This window comes from Vanellus vanellus, assembly GCF_965231255.1.
Source record: "Vanellus vanellus genome assembly, chromosome: 1".
Lineage (NCBI taxonomy): Eukaryota > Metazoa > Chordata > Aves > Charadriiformes > Charadriidae > Vanellus > Vanellus vanellus.
The window spans coordinates 96604565-96621404 of NC_138905.1; the positions used below are offsets into that span (position 1 = coordinate 96604565).

At 38.1% G+C, this 16840-nt stretch overlaps 1 protein-coding gene across 3 annotated transcripts in view; it reads right to left on the reverse strand.

Moving 5' to 3' along the window:
• The window catches only part of SENP7 (SUMO specific peptidase 7), a 46363-nt gene that overhangs the window by 12717 nt on the left and 16806 nt on the right, over nucleotides 1-16840 (reverse strand). For all 3 annotated transcript variants that reach the window (XM_082479046.1, XM_082479047.1, XM_082479048.1), the window contains 11 exons: nucleotides 14077-14192; nucleotides 13158-13327; nucleotides 11829-12189; nucleotides 11096-11250; nucleotides 9977-10123; nucleotides 8451-8484; nucleotides 7450-7623; nucleotides 5674-5936; nucleotides 4475-4608; nucleotides 3156-3272; nucleotides 558-677 (listed from right to left, as the gene is read on the reverse strand). In XM_082479046.1, the coding sequence (XP_082335172.1) occupies nucleotides 558-677; nucleotides 3156-3272; nucleotides 4475-4608; nucleotides 5674-5936; nucleotides 7450-7623; nucleotides 8451-8484; nucleotides 9977-10123; nucleotides 11096-11250; nucleotides 11829-12189; nucleotides 13158-13327; nucleotides 14077-14192 (1791 nt within the window). The remainder of the gene's footprint in view (nucleotides 1-557; nucleotides 678-3155; nucleotides 3273-4474; nucleotides 4609-5673; nucleotides 5937-7449; nucleotides 7624-8450; nucleotides 8485-9976; nucleotides 10124-11095; nucleotides 11251-11828; nucleotides 12190-13157; nucleotides 13328-14076; nucleotides 14193-16840) is intronic.

The window sequence follows — 16840 nt, forward strand, 5'->3', positions numbered from 1 at the left end:
TGGACCTACCCTTTACATAGTCTTAGCTGGAAATACAAAGTGATACAGAATTCTTGAGCTCTTAATGACACTTTTTTGTGAAACTCTCCAATTCCAGTGTGCTCAAGTGTTAAAAAACAAACATGTAAGCTTGGTGTGCAAGAAAATTTTCTTACTAAAAATCTGGACAATAATTTATAACCAATATGCAAACTGAAATATGTGTTATATCTAAAAATATTTTTAGAAGTGTTATTTCATAAAATGATGCATACCTTGCAAAACTCTGAGTTTATAATAAAAACATTAAAATACATAAATAATTGTCTGAAGTAAAGATTCAGATAAAGTTGGAGAAAGGTGATAACATTTTCATTCATATTCAGTATGAATCACAAGTAGATTCTAGTGAAAAACACGAGCACGCTTAAATTGTGAGTTACAACATTTAACCACTAATCCTTTGGAGAACACTGATTACTATTTTACGTGCTAATTAGGAGATGATCTGCAGAACTTCAAAGTGGCATCGATAGACAGCTTATTTCTGGTCACAAAGGCACCTAAAATGAACTTACGAAACTTTGAGATCCCCCTCAGAGTTTTTTTCCATCCTGGTCAGGCACTTATAGAAGAAACTGCTAAAAATGTGTACGCGGTCAGCAAGATGTTTTGGCGCCTTCTCCAACAACAGGTATCTACCAAAGAAAAAGGAAGGAAATTATTAAATTCCTTTTCTAGAAAGTACCATCACTGATAAAAAAGGACAATTCTTTTAATGACTTAACATACTGAGGTTATGCTTACTATCAGTTACCTTCACAGTCGCTAATCAAAGAACCACAAAATGGTTTCGGTTGGAAGGAACCTTAAAGATCAGCTAGTTCCACTCCCCCCACCATGGGCAAGGACACCTTCCATTGGACCAGGCTGCTCAAAGCCCCATCCAGCCTGGCCTGGAATACCTCCAGGGATGGGGCCTCCACAACTTCCCCGGGCAACACGCTCCAGTGTCTTGCCACCCTCAGAGTGAAAAATTTCTTCCTGATATCTAATCTAGATCTACTGTCTTCCAGTTTGAAGCCATTATCCCTCGTCCTACTACTATATGCCCTCATAAAAAGTCCCTCTCCAGCTTTTCTGTAAGCACCCTTCAGATACTGGAAGGCCACTATAAGGTCTCCCTGGAGCCTTCTCTTCTCCAGGCTGAACAACCCCAACTCTCTCAGCCTGTCCTCACAGGAGAGGTGCTCCAGCCCTCTGATCACCTTCATGGCCTCCTCTGGACTCACTCCAACAGGTCCACGTCCTTCTTATATTGAGGGTTCCAGAGCTGGACACAGTATTCCAGAGCAGCGGCACAGAGTCACCTCCCTTGACCTGCTGGCTACGCTTCTTTTGATCCAGCCTGGGATACAGTTGGCTTCCTGGGCTGTGAGCGCACATTGCCGGTTCATGTTGAGCTTCTCATCTATCAACACCCCCAAGTCCTTCTCCTCAGGGCTGTCCTCAATCCATTTTCTGCCCTGCCTGTATTTGCGCTTAGGACTGCTCCAGCCCAGGTGCAGGACCTTGCACTTGGCCTTGCTGAACTTCATGAGGTTTGCATGGGTCCACCTCTCAAGCCTATCCAGGTCCCTTTGGATGGCATCACTTCCCTCCAGCGTGTTGACTGCTCCACACAGCTTGGTGTCGTCGGCATACTTGCTGAGGGTGCACTCCATCCCAACATCAATGTCACCAACAAAGATGTTAAATAGTACCGGTCCCAGTACTGACCCCAAAGTTTTCTTTCTACTCTAGTTTCAATATGCACATGGGTGGACATCACCACAGTATGTAACAGCCAAGCAACTACTAAGAACACAGTTATCTTCTATCTCAGATTTGTGCTCCAGTATTAATGCTTCTGAATTTATTTTTAGAGTTAGGTTTCTAGCCCTTGCAATTAAGACAGGCTTGAAAACCTATAAGCCAATGGAGTGTTACACTCCTGCATACACAAAAACCATGGAACAGGTCAGTACTATAAATTGTCCATTTTACTTTTACAGGTTATGCATGTGAAAGTTAAGACAAATATTCTACAGGTATTCATTCTGTATGATTTTGCTGTTGATCATTTTACTATAAACATCAGCTTGAGTGTTTATTCTGTCACCCTAGAAGGCCAAAGCTTTCATAATTGCAGTCATCCTACACAAGGTGCCTCCACCTTCACCTGATGACCTGGTAATACATGATACAGAGTGCAACACAATGAAAACTAAGAATGTGGGAAGTCTAACAAAGTTTAAAAAGCAGAGAGGCTTCTGCAATGACTGCATTAAAATCCTTTATTCAAATCTTCCTTTTCTGGCAAGATAAAGCTACAGCTATTGAGAGGACCACACTGCATGATTTATTTCTAGTTTAGAGCAAAATACGGGTGGCTTTGCTGTAAAACCACATCAAAACACTCTGGTACACATTTCCTGTCCCACTCCTCTAGACAAGAGGTTTTAACTGGATTTCTATTGCTCACAGGTACCGCAGCCACACTGAATGCCAAGCAAAACACAATTCTTGCAGACAATGTTCAAAAGAGCCAGAATTCTGCTTAGGTTAATTCAGCACAGGGAAAATAAATCTCAGCTTTAGGGAATGGTGGCCCACAATGGTGGTTTTGGGAAACTTACTTTCACAAGCAACTTTAGCAGGATGGCACGAAGCAGGTCAGCCAAGCACAACTTCCTCAAGAAGTATTAGCTGTGTTCCTTTCTGCAGGAGCTGTGCATCAGAAGAATTCCTGAGCTCTTGCATAGAATAGCAGAGGATGCTCCACTTCATGCAAACTTAGTAAATAAACTACCTAGTACAGACCCTCTAGTTTGTTCAACTGCCTGCTTAAATCTGCTCAGCACTTTCTGTTCTGTGAGGTCGCCAAGAGGCTTTTTCCCCCCAGCTATTCTGTCTGGGTTATATCTCAGCCCTTTAGAGGGACAAGAAGAATGAAATTGAAACAAATGAAACTGCTGAAAAAACATAAAAGCTTTAAAAAAAGTCCAGCTTACAAATTCATCATACTGTTACTTCTATAATTGTTGTGTCATATTTAGTGACCAATATTTACAGTAACATTCAAGTCCAGATCAGGTCCCAGAAAGAAAGGTACAATTAATGCTGTGGTTACTTACTTAAGATAGAAATCAATGATGACATCATTGAGAAACTCGCCATATTCTAAGCACTCCAGGTCTTCTCTTGTGACTCCCAGTCCTCCTTTTGCAGGTGGGGGTGGATAAACAATTAAACTAGAAAACACAAATCACATTATAACAGTGACAAACTGTCTTTCATATGACATTCTTCTTAGTTTGGCTGTTCCACATGTAGAAGATTTTCTAGAAGACCCGTTAAAAGCGGTAATTCTCAAAACTGTTGACTAACTCAAAAGTACTTTACCATTTCTTCTTCCAACAGCTAAGTGTTACAAAAGAAATATGCACCCCACTGCACACTGAAATTTTGAGAAAACTGTTGAAAAGGAGATTATTTTTTACCTTCACCTTGTTTTTCTATTTTTGATAAAAGTAATGACAAATGGATATGTAAAATGGGAAGAAAGACTAGGGGACATATTCTCAAATGGTATGAGTGAACAGTGATTTTCTACTTGTTACAACTTCAATAAGGACTCCCATATTTCCAAGCAGGAAATTTGGGTTTACGCACCATGCAGCATATGTACTGTAAGTGGTTTGAAACTGCCCAAGCTACTTCTAATGCTAGTATTTAAAATGTATTTTAAAAGCTCTAGATTAACAATCATATTACTTAACTGGAACCATGAACTTAGCATTTTTGCTGTTACAGAAACAAAACCAACTGCTATACTGTCAGTAAAAACAGTGATAGCAAAAGGCAAGAGTTCTTAAGAGCAATTTATTTCACTAATGTTTGCCATACTAGAAGTATGAGGACTAACAGGCTAGTGCAGACAGAACTGAGGCGTGTCAGCACTCTCATAGTATCTTGCTACATTCCACAGTTATGTTCTCATTTTCTGATGTCTTTTGTCAACCAAGCTCCTGTACTAACTAGTAAATTGTATGACAAACTAGTTATAAATAGATTGAGTGTGACAGAACAGTGAAAAAAAAAAACCACTGGTTAGATTTTAAAAATAGGCTCAGCTTAAGCTAGCAATAGTTTTGCTGTAATACGGACTTAGATGGACACTCACAGAGGCCATAAGGTCTCTACCCTCCCATTGATGCATTCATGTTACGAGTTTGTAGTCACAATTCAGGTATTCTCTAATTGCTGTGAGATTTTCTGTCCCTGTAACACATCCATTTTTTCTGTTAACTATTAGGATGGAAACAGGAATAACTACATTCACACAACACTTTCAAATCAACTAAAAGGTAGTTAAGACAGGGCTTTTATTCCAGCAACTCGTTTATTCAATTTGTTTTATTTTCACCTTCTCATTTATATGAAATATACTTACTTCTTAACTGCTCCGGTTTCTCTTACTTCTTTCCATTCTTCATTCAGTGCAGAAGACAGAGAGATAGCATAGCAACCACTATTCTGCTTATTTGCAAGGGCATAACTGGGCCTGGCCACTTTTGGTTTTGATTCCTACCAGCAAAAATCCAAACAATAATAATAGTAAAAATCATTATACACCTTGATATGTAAAACAGAACACACAAAACCCAAGCCTGAAGCCCACAGGAGTACCCTACATCACTGAAGAGGAATCTTGCCGGAGAGCGGAAGTGTAAACAGTATTTAGGCAAATGTGCCACTGCTCAGACAATAAAAAAGTTATGTCCCTTCTAAAATTATGACAGGTCTTCATCTGTTCATAACCTCTCTCTAAAACTGTTAAAGCATTATTCATCCAACTGATGCAGCATTCATTTTGGAGAAAAAACAGGACCTGAAAGGATTCAGTCAAGTATCAGACTGTCTTACTTGGAGCTGTGTACGCTTGGAAGGTTTGAAAATCCAGTTCTTAACAATATGCCTAAAAATGATACAGATTTGAACTGATTGGCTCAATTTTTAAGTTCCCAGTTTCATTGCCAGATTGATCTGTGGTCTCTGTGCTTTTTACTGATGGGAACAAACATATTTAATTTCTAAAGTGACAATGATGCAGGATTGGGTTGACATTTACCCCTCAGAGGGAGATGTACTAACACACTAACTTGCACAGCCCCATCTCCCCAGCAGTCTTAGGAATGATTTAGCATTTCAAGCTGTGGAGCCCCCACAAGAACATCTAGAGGTGCCTGGAATGATCAAGATACAGAGCTCCTCCTCTGCTGTACCCCTTCACTTCCAGCTTAGCTGAAAAAAGGCTCCATCAGTCATTATTTGACTAACTCCCAATCTGTTGCCCTAGAGACACCACGAGGGCAGGAAATCCCTGTGGTCCTAGGCACACACAACCATGAACCTAAAGCTTCGATATTTGCCACTTATGGATGAGGTCTATACACTATCACTCTGTGGACACAATCTAGTTTACTGCAAACTTTGCCCCATTGTCAGAGAGAAATAACAAACATGACTGGGGTTTTTTTTGACCTATTGATTAAGAAAGAATTTATTTTCTGCAACTGGCTGATCTAAAATGTACTAGAATATGTGAATGCCCACAGGCAGTGATGAATCAAGCAACAGCTACTCACTAACCTGAAATGCAGGCTCATGAGCATCTGAGGTATTCTCTTTTGGCATACATTGCTTTAGTAGATCCTTACTGTAATTCATAAAAGAGTTCTCTTCAGGAGAAAGGTCCTTAAACAAGGGTAAAGCTTGCTTCAAAGACAAAAACTCAGGGAGATCTGGTGCTCTGTTCTTCTTGCTCACATCTGTAATCAATTCAGTCAGTCTGTCTTCTTCCCATTCTGTGAGTGGTTGCGACAGTTCAAGAAATACAAATTCACTAGATTTGGCTGGAAAAAAATGAGAGAATGGGTAGTATTAAAGTATTAGGTTACATGACAAAAACTTGTTTGCACGCTCACAAAGGAGCACAGACAGACAATTGCAGGAGGGGAAGCACAAATAATACCCTACCAGGTTCATCACAGTGGCCATCAGCCCACCAAAGGCCCACCTCCACAAGCCCAGAGGAGCACAGGGGCACAGTGGCAGGCAGGAAGCCACATTAAAGACTAGGAGGAAGGGACATCTGGTTTGTGCCCTTCTCAGGGCTGTCCCAGGAAAGCCTAAGCCTCAGCCCCAAGGTCCATACCTGAAACCCATCAAGATGAGTCAAGGCCAGAGCACCTTTTGGACTGAGGGTGGGTTGCTGCTGTGGTGTACAGCACATGTGATGGGATGCAGGGGAAGAGCATTTTGGGATTGCACCAGACTATTTATGCGATATTTAAGGGAAGAACCAAGGCAGGCAAAGGGAGGGGTTTAGGTGACTGTGGGGGGAACAAGTGTGCAAAAATAGAAGGCTAAGAGCATAAAAACACCAGTCACATCTAAATACTTTGCTGGTCATTACACTTGTCTGGCCGTGCCCTGTGCATTGATCAGTGCAGTCTGTCCTGTCATCTTATTAAATTCCTTTCTAAATCCCTCCTAGGTGAGGGATTTGATGTGTAAGTCTGAGTGCAGCAACTGAAGCAAGTGCCTGTGTCCAAGTGAGCATTGCTAGCGAAGATCAAGCCAAACAAGGTGAATAGGTGAAGTGCCCTGGGAGCCAGGGGGGTGAGCAGGTCCCTAATGGACAGCCCTGGCTGTGAGACTGCCTGTGTATCTCTAACTATGAGAGCGCAGGGGGGGTCAGGTGCTGATTGCACAGGGTAAACATAATTTTAAATTTCACACAGGCAACTCTGACAGCATCGTTTTGCCAGATTACATTGGCAAAATCATTGCAAAATGACAAAACCTTGTATGATTGTGCCACTCTGAATATTTGAGCACAAGTTATATTCAGTTTTACAGAGCTTCATGCTAGAAAAACAAATAGAGCCAGTGCATAAGACCTTACAGACTAAATAGCCCATTCAGCCTTTAGTGGAAGTTTTCTCCAGTAATAATGCAACGGCAGTCTTGTCAAAGATCAAATCAACCTTTATTGGCCAAGCCTTTCAACTAGCTTATACATTAATCAAGAGTATGGACATTTAAAACATCTCATTTATTTTAAAGGGAGAGATACTTTATACACAAGCCCAGTTTTAGAAGGCCTCCTCACGCAGATTACAACTGAACTGTGTTGCAAGGTCTTTTCATTAAGTAGCAGTGGTTTTGAATCACATTATGTTAGTTTTTGCTTCAAAACACAAGTACAGCGAGGCACTTCAGAAAAGCAAAACTGACCAACTTATGTTTAAGAAGCTATAGGCTTTCCTCAGTATTTGAGAAGCACAACTGTAAAATAATCACTGTATTGATGTGCCATATATTAGATTTTTTCGTTGCATTTAAGGAAAAGAGATTACTCACATGGCTTGCTGGTGACTAACTTGCCTAATTGGGTTTCGATCTTTTCTACGTAATCCACAGACAACCAAAGGAAAATGATAGCTGTTGAAGAACAGGCACCATCACTTCTCCACAAGCCAAACCTTCTCAGATCCAGAGTATCCACTGTCAGCTCAATATTCTTATTAAGAGCCACTGTAGAAAACAGAATTTAAAATAACCATATCTTTCACGGCCACGTGTAATTATAAAGTCAAACACATTACAGTAATTACATACTAAGACGTAAGTATGATCAGTGTATTAAAACAGTACTTGTAGATTTTATTCTTAACATTACATAAAATGTGTTCAGAATTTAATACTGAAATCAGTTGTAACAAACTATGTAAAACAAAGTTACTAGATTGTAACACCAAAAGCTAAACATGTAAACACAGGATTCCTCATGAAAAAAAAAAAGTATTTTTTCCTCAGAATAACCACAGTTAATACCTACAAATATAGAAAAAAATACTACAAATCACGAACACCTATTTGCTTTTAGTCAACCCTCGCTGCTCACAAACCTTCTCCTACAAGATACAGAAACCATGCATCATCATTGGAAAATGCACTGAATGCAAATCTAGAGTTACATTCCTCTTAGCTTTAGTCAACTCACACGTTTTCCTTTAATAAATCTAAGGGTCTAAAACCCTAATCTGAAAAGATTAATGTTTCACCTCCAAAAGATGCACAGTCATATTTACTGTGGGTTCAACATAACATATGCAAGAACGCGTGAGGCAAGGCCATTAAAACTACAAGTTCGCCTTACAAGCGTAAGAAGCTGCTAAGTTATTAATGCTTATGCTATAGACACCAATACTTTTACTTTTTTTTAATTTTTAAAAATTATTTAGTGTCCTTCTGAAAGAAAATAAGACTATAAATTATACATAACAAATATATACCAAGAATTTCAATGCAATACTTTAAATATAGAGTTAAGAGAAAGCTAAAGAAAAAGATTCTCTTACCTTGAAATGGGATTGAAATATACTTGGTTGTAAACTGAAATAAGATTACAAAAATATAAATTAGTTTACTTTTTACAAATTAATTAAAACAAAGTAAGAATTTTAATTATCTGCACATTTTCCTTTGCTTATAGCCAAATAAACTGAAAATAATATCATATAATCACTTAGGTTGGAAAAGACCCTTAAGATCATCGAGTCCAACCGTTAACCTAACACTGCCAAGTCCAATATGCCTAATTTGAGACTTAATATTGCCTATTTCACCTAAAACACCACTCCTAAATACATATTGCACAATCTAATTGACTTCCAGAGAAGCTCAGCACTGAGAAACACGCAGGAAGTTGTAGAGCTACCTACAGGTTCCTTAAGAAAAAAAAAAAAAAAATTGACAAACAGTTGGGACAAAAGGAGCTTAGTTGTAAGCACCCCATGATAAAGACTGTCAACTGCACTATTTGAATTAAGGACACTATATAAATGGTCCAATACTGGGGTGTTAATTTGCTATTTACACTAAACTTTGAATCAAAGGCCTTTGAAGTTTCCACTTACACTGCTGCTATGTTAAGAAGACTCCGCTAAATAAAGAATGCTTTATTGTCACTTTGACAGAAGGTTGTCATATACATTCAGCAAAGACTTTTCTCTTACATTACCACAGTAAGCACAAAGTTGTTTTTTCCAGTGAAAAATTTCACCTTCTACCTAGAAGCATTGATTCTAAACATATTTCAACTCACGCCTCAAACGATTTTGGCATATTAATTTAGGAAATTTCCATGAAATGTCTGCATTACTGCACGAGAACTGCTGCACAAAACTGCCGTTTTGTGAAAAGCTGTAATTATTATCATTACAACCTAAGATTTCAAAATGTCTTACTGCAGGCCAAAAAAAGATACAAATGTTTGAACATGTATTTTTCAATTGCAATATATAGCTTGAGTCAGAGACCTGTTGAAACTCCTGCAGTTGGTACTCCATTTGAAGTACATGTTCACTTACATTTCTACACCCTGTGAGTAGCATGTTGCCTATGCGCTAATGCCTTTAGTGTTGTTTTTATGCTCTTCAAAGTTACAAAACAAGTAATTTTCTGTTTAAAAGGAAGGATTAGCACATAGTATATATCTGAACTCTGATGACTACAGATTACTTTATTCTAATATCTGTACTATTTCTGAGAAAAGAATTGGTGTTTATTTCAAGCAAAATTAACTCTAACATGGCCATTATTTTCCATTAGAACTCACAAAAAGCTTCCTCAGTATGGTTTCTGTTCCAGTACAGCATTTATACAGAACCTTTACTTCTGAAAACTAGGGTCACAGAAAATCCCAGTTAGCTTTTCTACTGTCAGAAATCCAAACATACGAGGTAATGGACTACACACTCCGTTGTTTAGCCAATGCAACAGTAATCAAAACTCAGTGTTTCCACACTAAGTACCACTAACTTTGCTTAACTAGAATTTTAATTTTTAAATATTCTCAAAATATCACGGTAATAGAACAACTTACCCTAGCAGGACCTGTTGATAACCATTTAAATTTCCCAATGTATAGTCTATCAAATTCAACATCCAATGTCAGGTTCATCTGTTTTCTAGATGTGCTTCCAGAAGGTAAGCTGATAGGACATGTATCTTCAATTGACTCTGTTAAAAACTGGGAAAAAAGTAAATTTACTACACGGATACTTCCCTCGTGTAACCTTAGGAATTTTCTCTGTATGTTTGTAAGAATTTACTCCCCGAAGCCAACTTCCATATAAGAATTCCATATTAAAAAGCTGTAAATGTTATTACAATCATTACTGACAATGTCCTTAAGGGCCTAACAGTATCTTAATCCACCTCCAAAGTTCCCATTGCCAAGACATAACCTGTGCTCTTTACTAATCTAGAGCCAAGTAAAAACTCAAACAACAGAGCAACAAAAAAATACCCCTCTTTTGATATCAGAGGCACAGAATCCAATTCAATGCTTATGATCAAAACAATGCATCTGTACGAAGAGGCCACACTGTCTCTTCTGTCTTGTTTCGGGATTACAGAGATAATGCAAATACAGGTCAAAGCAAGCAGCACAAGGCTAATCAAGCCCAAAATAGGGCAAGAGCCTGTATGGTTAGTTTTAGATTCAAATTCCACTGCTGGCCACACAGGAAAGGGAACTTTACCAATCTCTGTCTGCTGTCAACAAAGATCCTTGGACTTCTCCCTGCACTGACTTACAACAGAGGACTGGAAGACAAGAAGAAACTACTGACTTGAACCATGATAACTGTAAAAAACATTGTGTGAAAAAAAACTTTCCACAGACGTATCGTCATCATATTCACCTCTAGCTCAGATTACTACTTGGTCCTTCCTGTTTGGTCACATTAAACATTTCCAAATGTTAATTTTCAAAATATGAAATACACTGTACGCTGCAAAAACACTCGAGCCACAGACCCCTGAAGGTTGTCCAGAATTCTATCTGTGGAATAAATTACTGCAGCTACTCCTGGTTGCTGGAACTAATCATATCCGCTCTAAGCATTTCACTTTTGTTCTAATATGCAAGAAAAAATAAACATTGCAGAAATAAATTAAAGGGTTGGCATAACAAAACACAGGCCAAAAACTGGACTACCTGCTCCGTATGACTTTCCATCTTGTCTTCCAATTGCTTTGCTGATAAACAGAAGTCAGACCGTTGGTCTGTTTCTTTACTGTCAGTGATATCCTGCACCAGCTCTTTGCACTTTGGTTCAGAAGGTCCATCTTCATCATCACTGGAAAGGACAACTAAAGAGGAAAAAAGAAGTATACATATACCTCAAGATGCAGACTTGACAATATTTCATCTGATGTGGATTTCAAATGAGCAAAGAATTCTTTCTTGCAGTATGTAATATCAAAGTACATTGCACAAACCAGCCAAGGTCTGCGTGCATGGAAATGTATGCAACAAGTACTGCTTTGTATTTTTATTAACACTTTTTACCCAAGATCCTGAAAATTATTTGACTATTAGAAGAAACAGGCCACAACATAGCCACTTCAAAGAAGAGAGAATAATTTTTTTTCTCAGTTTAAGCATCCTTAAAAAGTACAAGCTTGATTTTCTATAGCCACAAAATCAGCTGCAGAATAAGGATTGGAATTTGAAAATCTTCTCCATCCTGTTTCTCAAGGACAAGACCCTCTACACTCCAGCAGATGACACTGGCACTATTCTCTGACCTGCACAATGCATTACAAACAACACGATCTCTGTCTTCAATCTTTTGTTCCATATGCTTCAACTAGTCAGTCATGCCTAAGTTCTCCTAGTACCTAAGCATACCACTAGTAATTGTCAGCAGCGCAGATACAGTACATACTTGGGTCAACCGAAACAAGTTGCCGATTACACCTGCAGATTCTGTTCCGCAGCTTGCTCAGATACTGTGATGTGTCCATCTTTAATTTCCTGATGGTACTAACTCGTGGTGAAATCACATCCTCACTGGTGACAGAAAGCTGTTCCTCTGACAAATTTCTGGGAGGAGACGCTGAGCCAGGTTCCTCTGTGCAGCTGTGAGCAGGCCTTAAGTGGTTGTGGGTGGAAGTGTCTTTATAGTCTCTCTCTAATGGCTGCAGAATACAATATGGCACCAGCATTGTATTTGATCTGCGACTTTGTCCATCCTCACAGGGTGTTCTGCATCCAGGAGACTGAGTTGAACTCAATCTTTGCTCTTTCTAGAAAACAGGAATCAGAAACAGGATATACATTTATTTCTTGACGTTTCTATGATGGTTCAGATCAGTGCTCACGGAGACCTAGCTATGTGCTAGACAAAATAATTATAGCTCAATGCAGCGGTATTTAGAGCTCAAGTCAGGTTAATTTCTCCCTCCTCATATTCCAAAGGCTATTACAAAAAGGTATGAGGGACAACCTTTTAGAAGTCCACCATGACCCCTGTTCATACTGAACGAGAAACTATTTCTGATTTTTTAGCAGCTGTCTCACTGTCTGACACGAAAAGACCAAGCACCAGTGATGTTCATTACTTTGCAAATGTGTGGCTTGATCAACTAAGTGAACAGGACTCAGCAACTACCTACTTCTGTGGGGTTTTAATCAGAAGGTTACAGAGATGCCTTTATTGGATTCAAATGCTTGAATATATATCACAGTTTGTACTTGACCAGCTGATTCTCTCAGGTTTTTTTTCTTTTTTTTTTTTTTTTTTTTTCCAAAACTTAATGACAGATAAAACTTTAGGGAAGGGTACAATAGACTGAGGAGGTGGGAAAAAGATGACAGCTGCAAGATTTAAATAACCCCAAGCATACTTTGTAAATTTTGTATCAGAGTCCCTAATTAGTTCTATACTATCTACAAAAGAAGCTTCACTTAGGTAGCTAGATGCCTTATTTCCAAAATTGGTTTAGTCCGTGCGCCCATCTGAAGGAAACACTGTCCTTCATCTCCCGCAACCTTTCTGCTACAACAAGCACATTCTGATGTTGTGGACAGAAGTACATATACTCACTCTTCTTGATGCACCACTGAACTAATTTCCCTCAACAGGTATAACAGTATCCCTAGCCACACTACTTAGTAGTATAATTCTTTTATTTTGGATGTTGCTGTTGCTGCTACTGAAGTGTGTGTGCATGTGTGTACACAAACACATACATTAAAATTAAGTACAACTTACAGAGAGTAGAAGTGATTTTTCTGGAATGTGTGCATTACAATCATCAGAAATATGGCTACTAGATCTTCTTTTCCTTTTCTCAGAATCAAAAGAGCCTGACTCCTTCTGACTAAGACTGGTGCTGTTCATGTTTCTGCTCCTCTTTTCCAGTTCATCATAGTTCTTGTTTTCTGTGTCAGTAAAAAAAGTGGTTTAGTGGGTTATCCTTAAAAACCTTTGTATTTCTTCATATCTGTTATGTCTTAAATAAAATGCATGGAAGCAGATACCTTCCATGATAGTTCTTTCCTTTTTTAATTGTGTGTGGCTGCCAAAATATATTCTGTAAAATAATTAAGGAAAGATTATTATTGCACGATTAGTTAAGATAAGTGTAACAAAATTCATAGCTCCTTTACAAGTAAGAATTCGCACTCCATATTCCACAGTCTTTCTTTTATCTTCTGCTGCATGCAATACTCTCCATTTCCTGTTCTAATCTGGAAATATTGCTTACCGGTATTAAAAAGATAGTATGTTCTCTCTGGAGACTCAGCATAGAGCTCATCATTTTTCAGCAGTAAATACAAATATTGTCATATAGCATAAACAATTTAGCAGGGTTCACAAACCATTTGAGCATTCTTAATGTATTACATTCTTGACTATAAGACTTTTTATAAAATCAAGATTCAAATGGTGCAGTGAGGCTTCCCTCAGTTTCCTTTTTCTTCCACAGATCTGATTAACCATCGCTTTATTCCTGTTTGAAAACAGCTATTTGATATATTTTACCATTATCTGTAAAAAAAAATGCATTTTGAGGAAATACATACACTGCATGCAACACCTATTTTATTTCTGAGTTCTCCTCATAATACTAGACTTAAAAAAAAAAGTTTCCCAACATTTAAATGCCAGATTATTGCTCACTACAAACCTTTCTTCTGCAGCTCCCGTCTTCTAGAAGTGAAGACATTATTTTTTTCTGGTTCCTTAGAAGCCTTGTTCAATTTACACAGATCATCATTTGCCTTTCTCAGACAACGCTCAGACCTGTAAAGAATATTAACTATGAATTATCTTTAATTTTGAAAGAATACTGATTAAAAATCCCAACAGAAACAAGAGCTGGTTAAAGCACAAACTTCTGCCTCTGGTAAGCATGGGAAGCTTGGCAAATGAAACACAAACTAATTCAGTTTCCATTACAGAAATACACAGATACTCTGACATTATTAATGAAACAGATGGTTCTGAAAGGTGCAAAGAATGGAAGTCTGACATGCTTGACATCAGACACTGAAATATTATTTTGCTGTAAAGCATGACTGCAACAAGAACACATAACAAGAAAAAAAGAAGAGAGAACAACAGTCAGTTTAGTGTATCCTTGCCTTTGTCATGAATGCAGTGGGAATGAGGCAATGTAGTATATTTTTAATTTAGATTTAGAATTGCTAATAGAATCCACTGAGTAAGTTCCTGCAATGAGAAAAGATTTGAAATAGAAATTTCTGCTCAAAAGGGCTTGAGACAGTAATTTTGAAGGAGGTGGGGGAACAGGACGTGAACGAGGAAGAAACAGAAAAGAAACAGAAAAGGATTACAGTACAAGAAACTAGGCAGCCTACAGGTGTTCCGCTGAGTTTGTAGCTTCATTCTAAAAAGAATGACATGCAAGAAAGTAATTAAGTTTTTTTAATTTTATTAGCTTATTTAATAAATAGAAAAATATATTCAGGAGATACTGCTAGACTGAACAGTATGACATCCTCACATTTGAGGTCTGATCTTGTAAGCATACTCAACTTCTCTACAAGCTAGTTACATCTGACAAAAGTCTACATAACTGTATTTTGGTTTCTAGTGTATGCATTAGAATAACATTTAGTTATATGTTCATGTGGTATTTTCTCACATGAACTTAATTACATTCAGTACACAAGACTTCTCTTGTGAAAATTTATCAGGGCTACACGATAAAAGAAACTAACCTTCATGACCTCTGCTTCACTTTCTGTGAGAGTTGGCAAGTAAAAAAGAAAATAAAGAATATTTCACAGATAAAGCAATTTAAGGCTGCTCTGGAAATCTGTTCCATTCCTCCTTTTGTCACCTCACTTAATCCAAAGGGATTTTGCATTCATTGTTTTATAAAGTGCCTAACTCAGAACACTGCAGTCTCCAATTTGCAAAGAGCTAAGCGATCGTCACAATGACTGAAACCACTGGCAGCTGAGCCTAGACCCACAAAGAAAATCACTAACCATGGGAAAGACATTCTTGACACATCTAACTAGACAGCCAAAACTGTCGGGACACTTTCTGAACAGGCACCTATTCTTCAGTACCGTTTCTGTAGATTGAACTATCATTGCTCTTTGGGAATACTGTAAAGACAAATAAAGATTGCCAGAGTGCTCTGAAGCTACAGTAATGAACAGTATATAAGGACCATGGAGAAATTACTGATTATCTTTCCATTCACCAAGAATCATGAATTGGACCGTAAGACAGAAAAAGTGTTTAGTAAGCACTATTATTCATTCTGTATATTGAACAAGACAGAGTCTTCCATAGATCAGGCAGGTCTAGTTCTGGAATAACCTCACTACAGAATACTTGATTTTGGAACCCACATCTCTCTCTCAACTTAAATATTTGTATGCATAACAGGCATATAGATGTCACTGCCTTGAAAGACCATACTAAACCATTAAGTGTTTTTTAGCATTTGTCTTACACGAACATCACAATTCTGGTATTTCAACAACAGGAAACATTTCAATAGTAATACTTCAGCTAAGCAACTTCCCTAAACATAATTACGCTATGCACAAATTCTGCACGTTTTATTTTCACTTCCAATCTTTGTAACTCAGCTTAAAATGCACCTTTTAGATATATCCATAAGCTAAGAAGCTATGGCAGTATATACTGAAGTGTTCTCAACAGCCATGAGAAACAAGTACGAAACACACTTTGAAACCTTAAGTTTCTTTACATTTAAGACCTACCTCAAATTCATTAGTTAGGTCAGTGGTGACTTAAGCAAATGCATTTCATGTTGGGTTGCAGTGAATAAGCAATACAAAATCCACCAATTCTGTAACACCAAAAGCAAGAAAGGAAACAGGGAACTCGCAGCAAGTTATAGCTGATAGAGAAAGGTTAATTTATTACCACCCTGTTCTGATCACACACAATTCTTTGACTTAATCCGAAATTTCCATAGCACGAAACTGGCACAATTTTCAGTAAAAGAGAGCATGCATTCTGGCTACTCTGACAGTACAAAAGAATCTCTATATGGTGATGTGCATATATATGCATAACCATTACAAGGGGTGAGCTTTTACTCTCCTCTGAAAGAAAAGACCCCAAAAGAATCAGTGCCAAGTGTATCTTATGCACAGACCTTAGTAACAGAGAGGTGACCAGGATCAAACTACATCCATGTTGAAGTAATTCCTAATTTTTCCATTTCATATGCAATATCTATTACAACTTGCATTAACAGGGTAGTCACTGGGGAGGGGTGGAAAATCCTTCTAATGTTAGTTCCTGCTAATAACAAGCCTTTTACTTAATACATTAGAAAAGCATATCATAGGAATGGAAAATTAATCCTTCGAGTAATGAACCACTCCAAATCTAATGCAAGTTGAGTACACCAACTACTGAAGAAACCTGACTAGTTC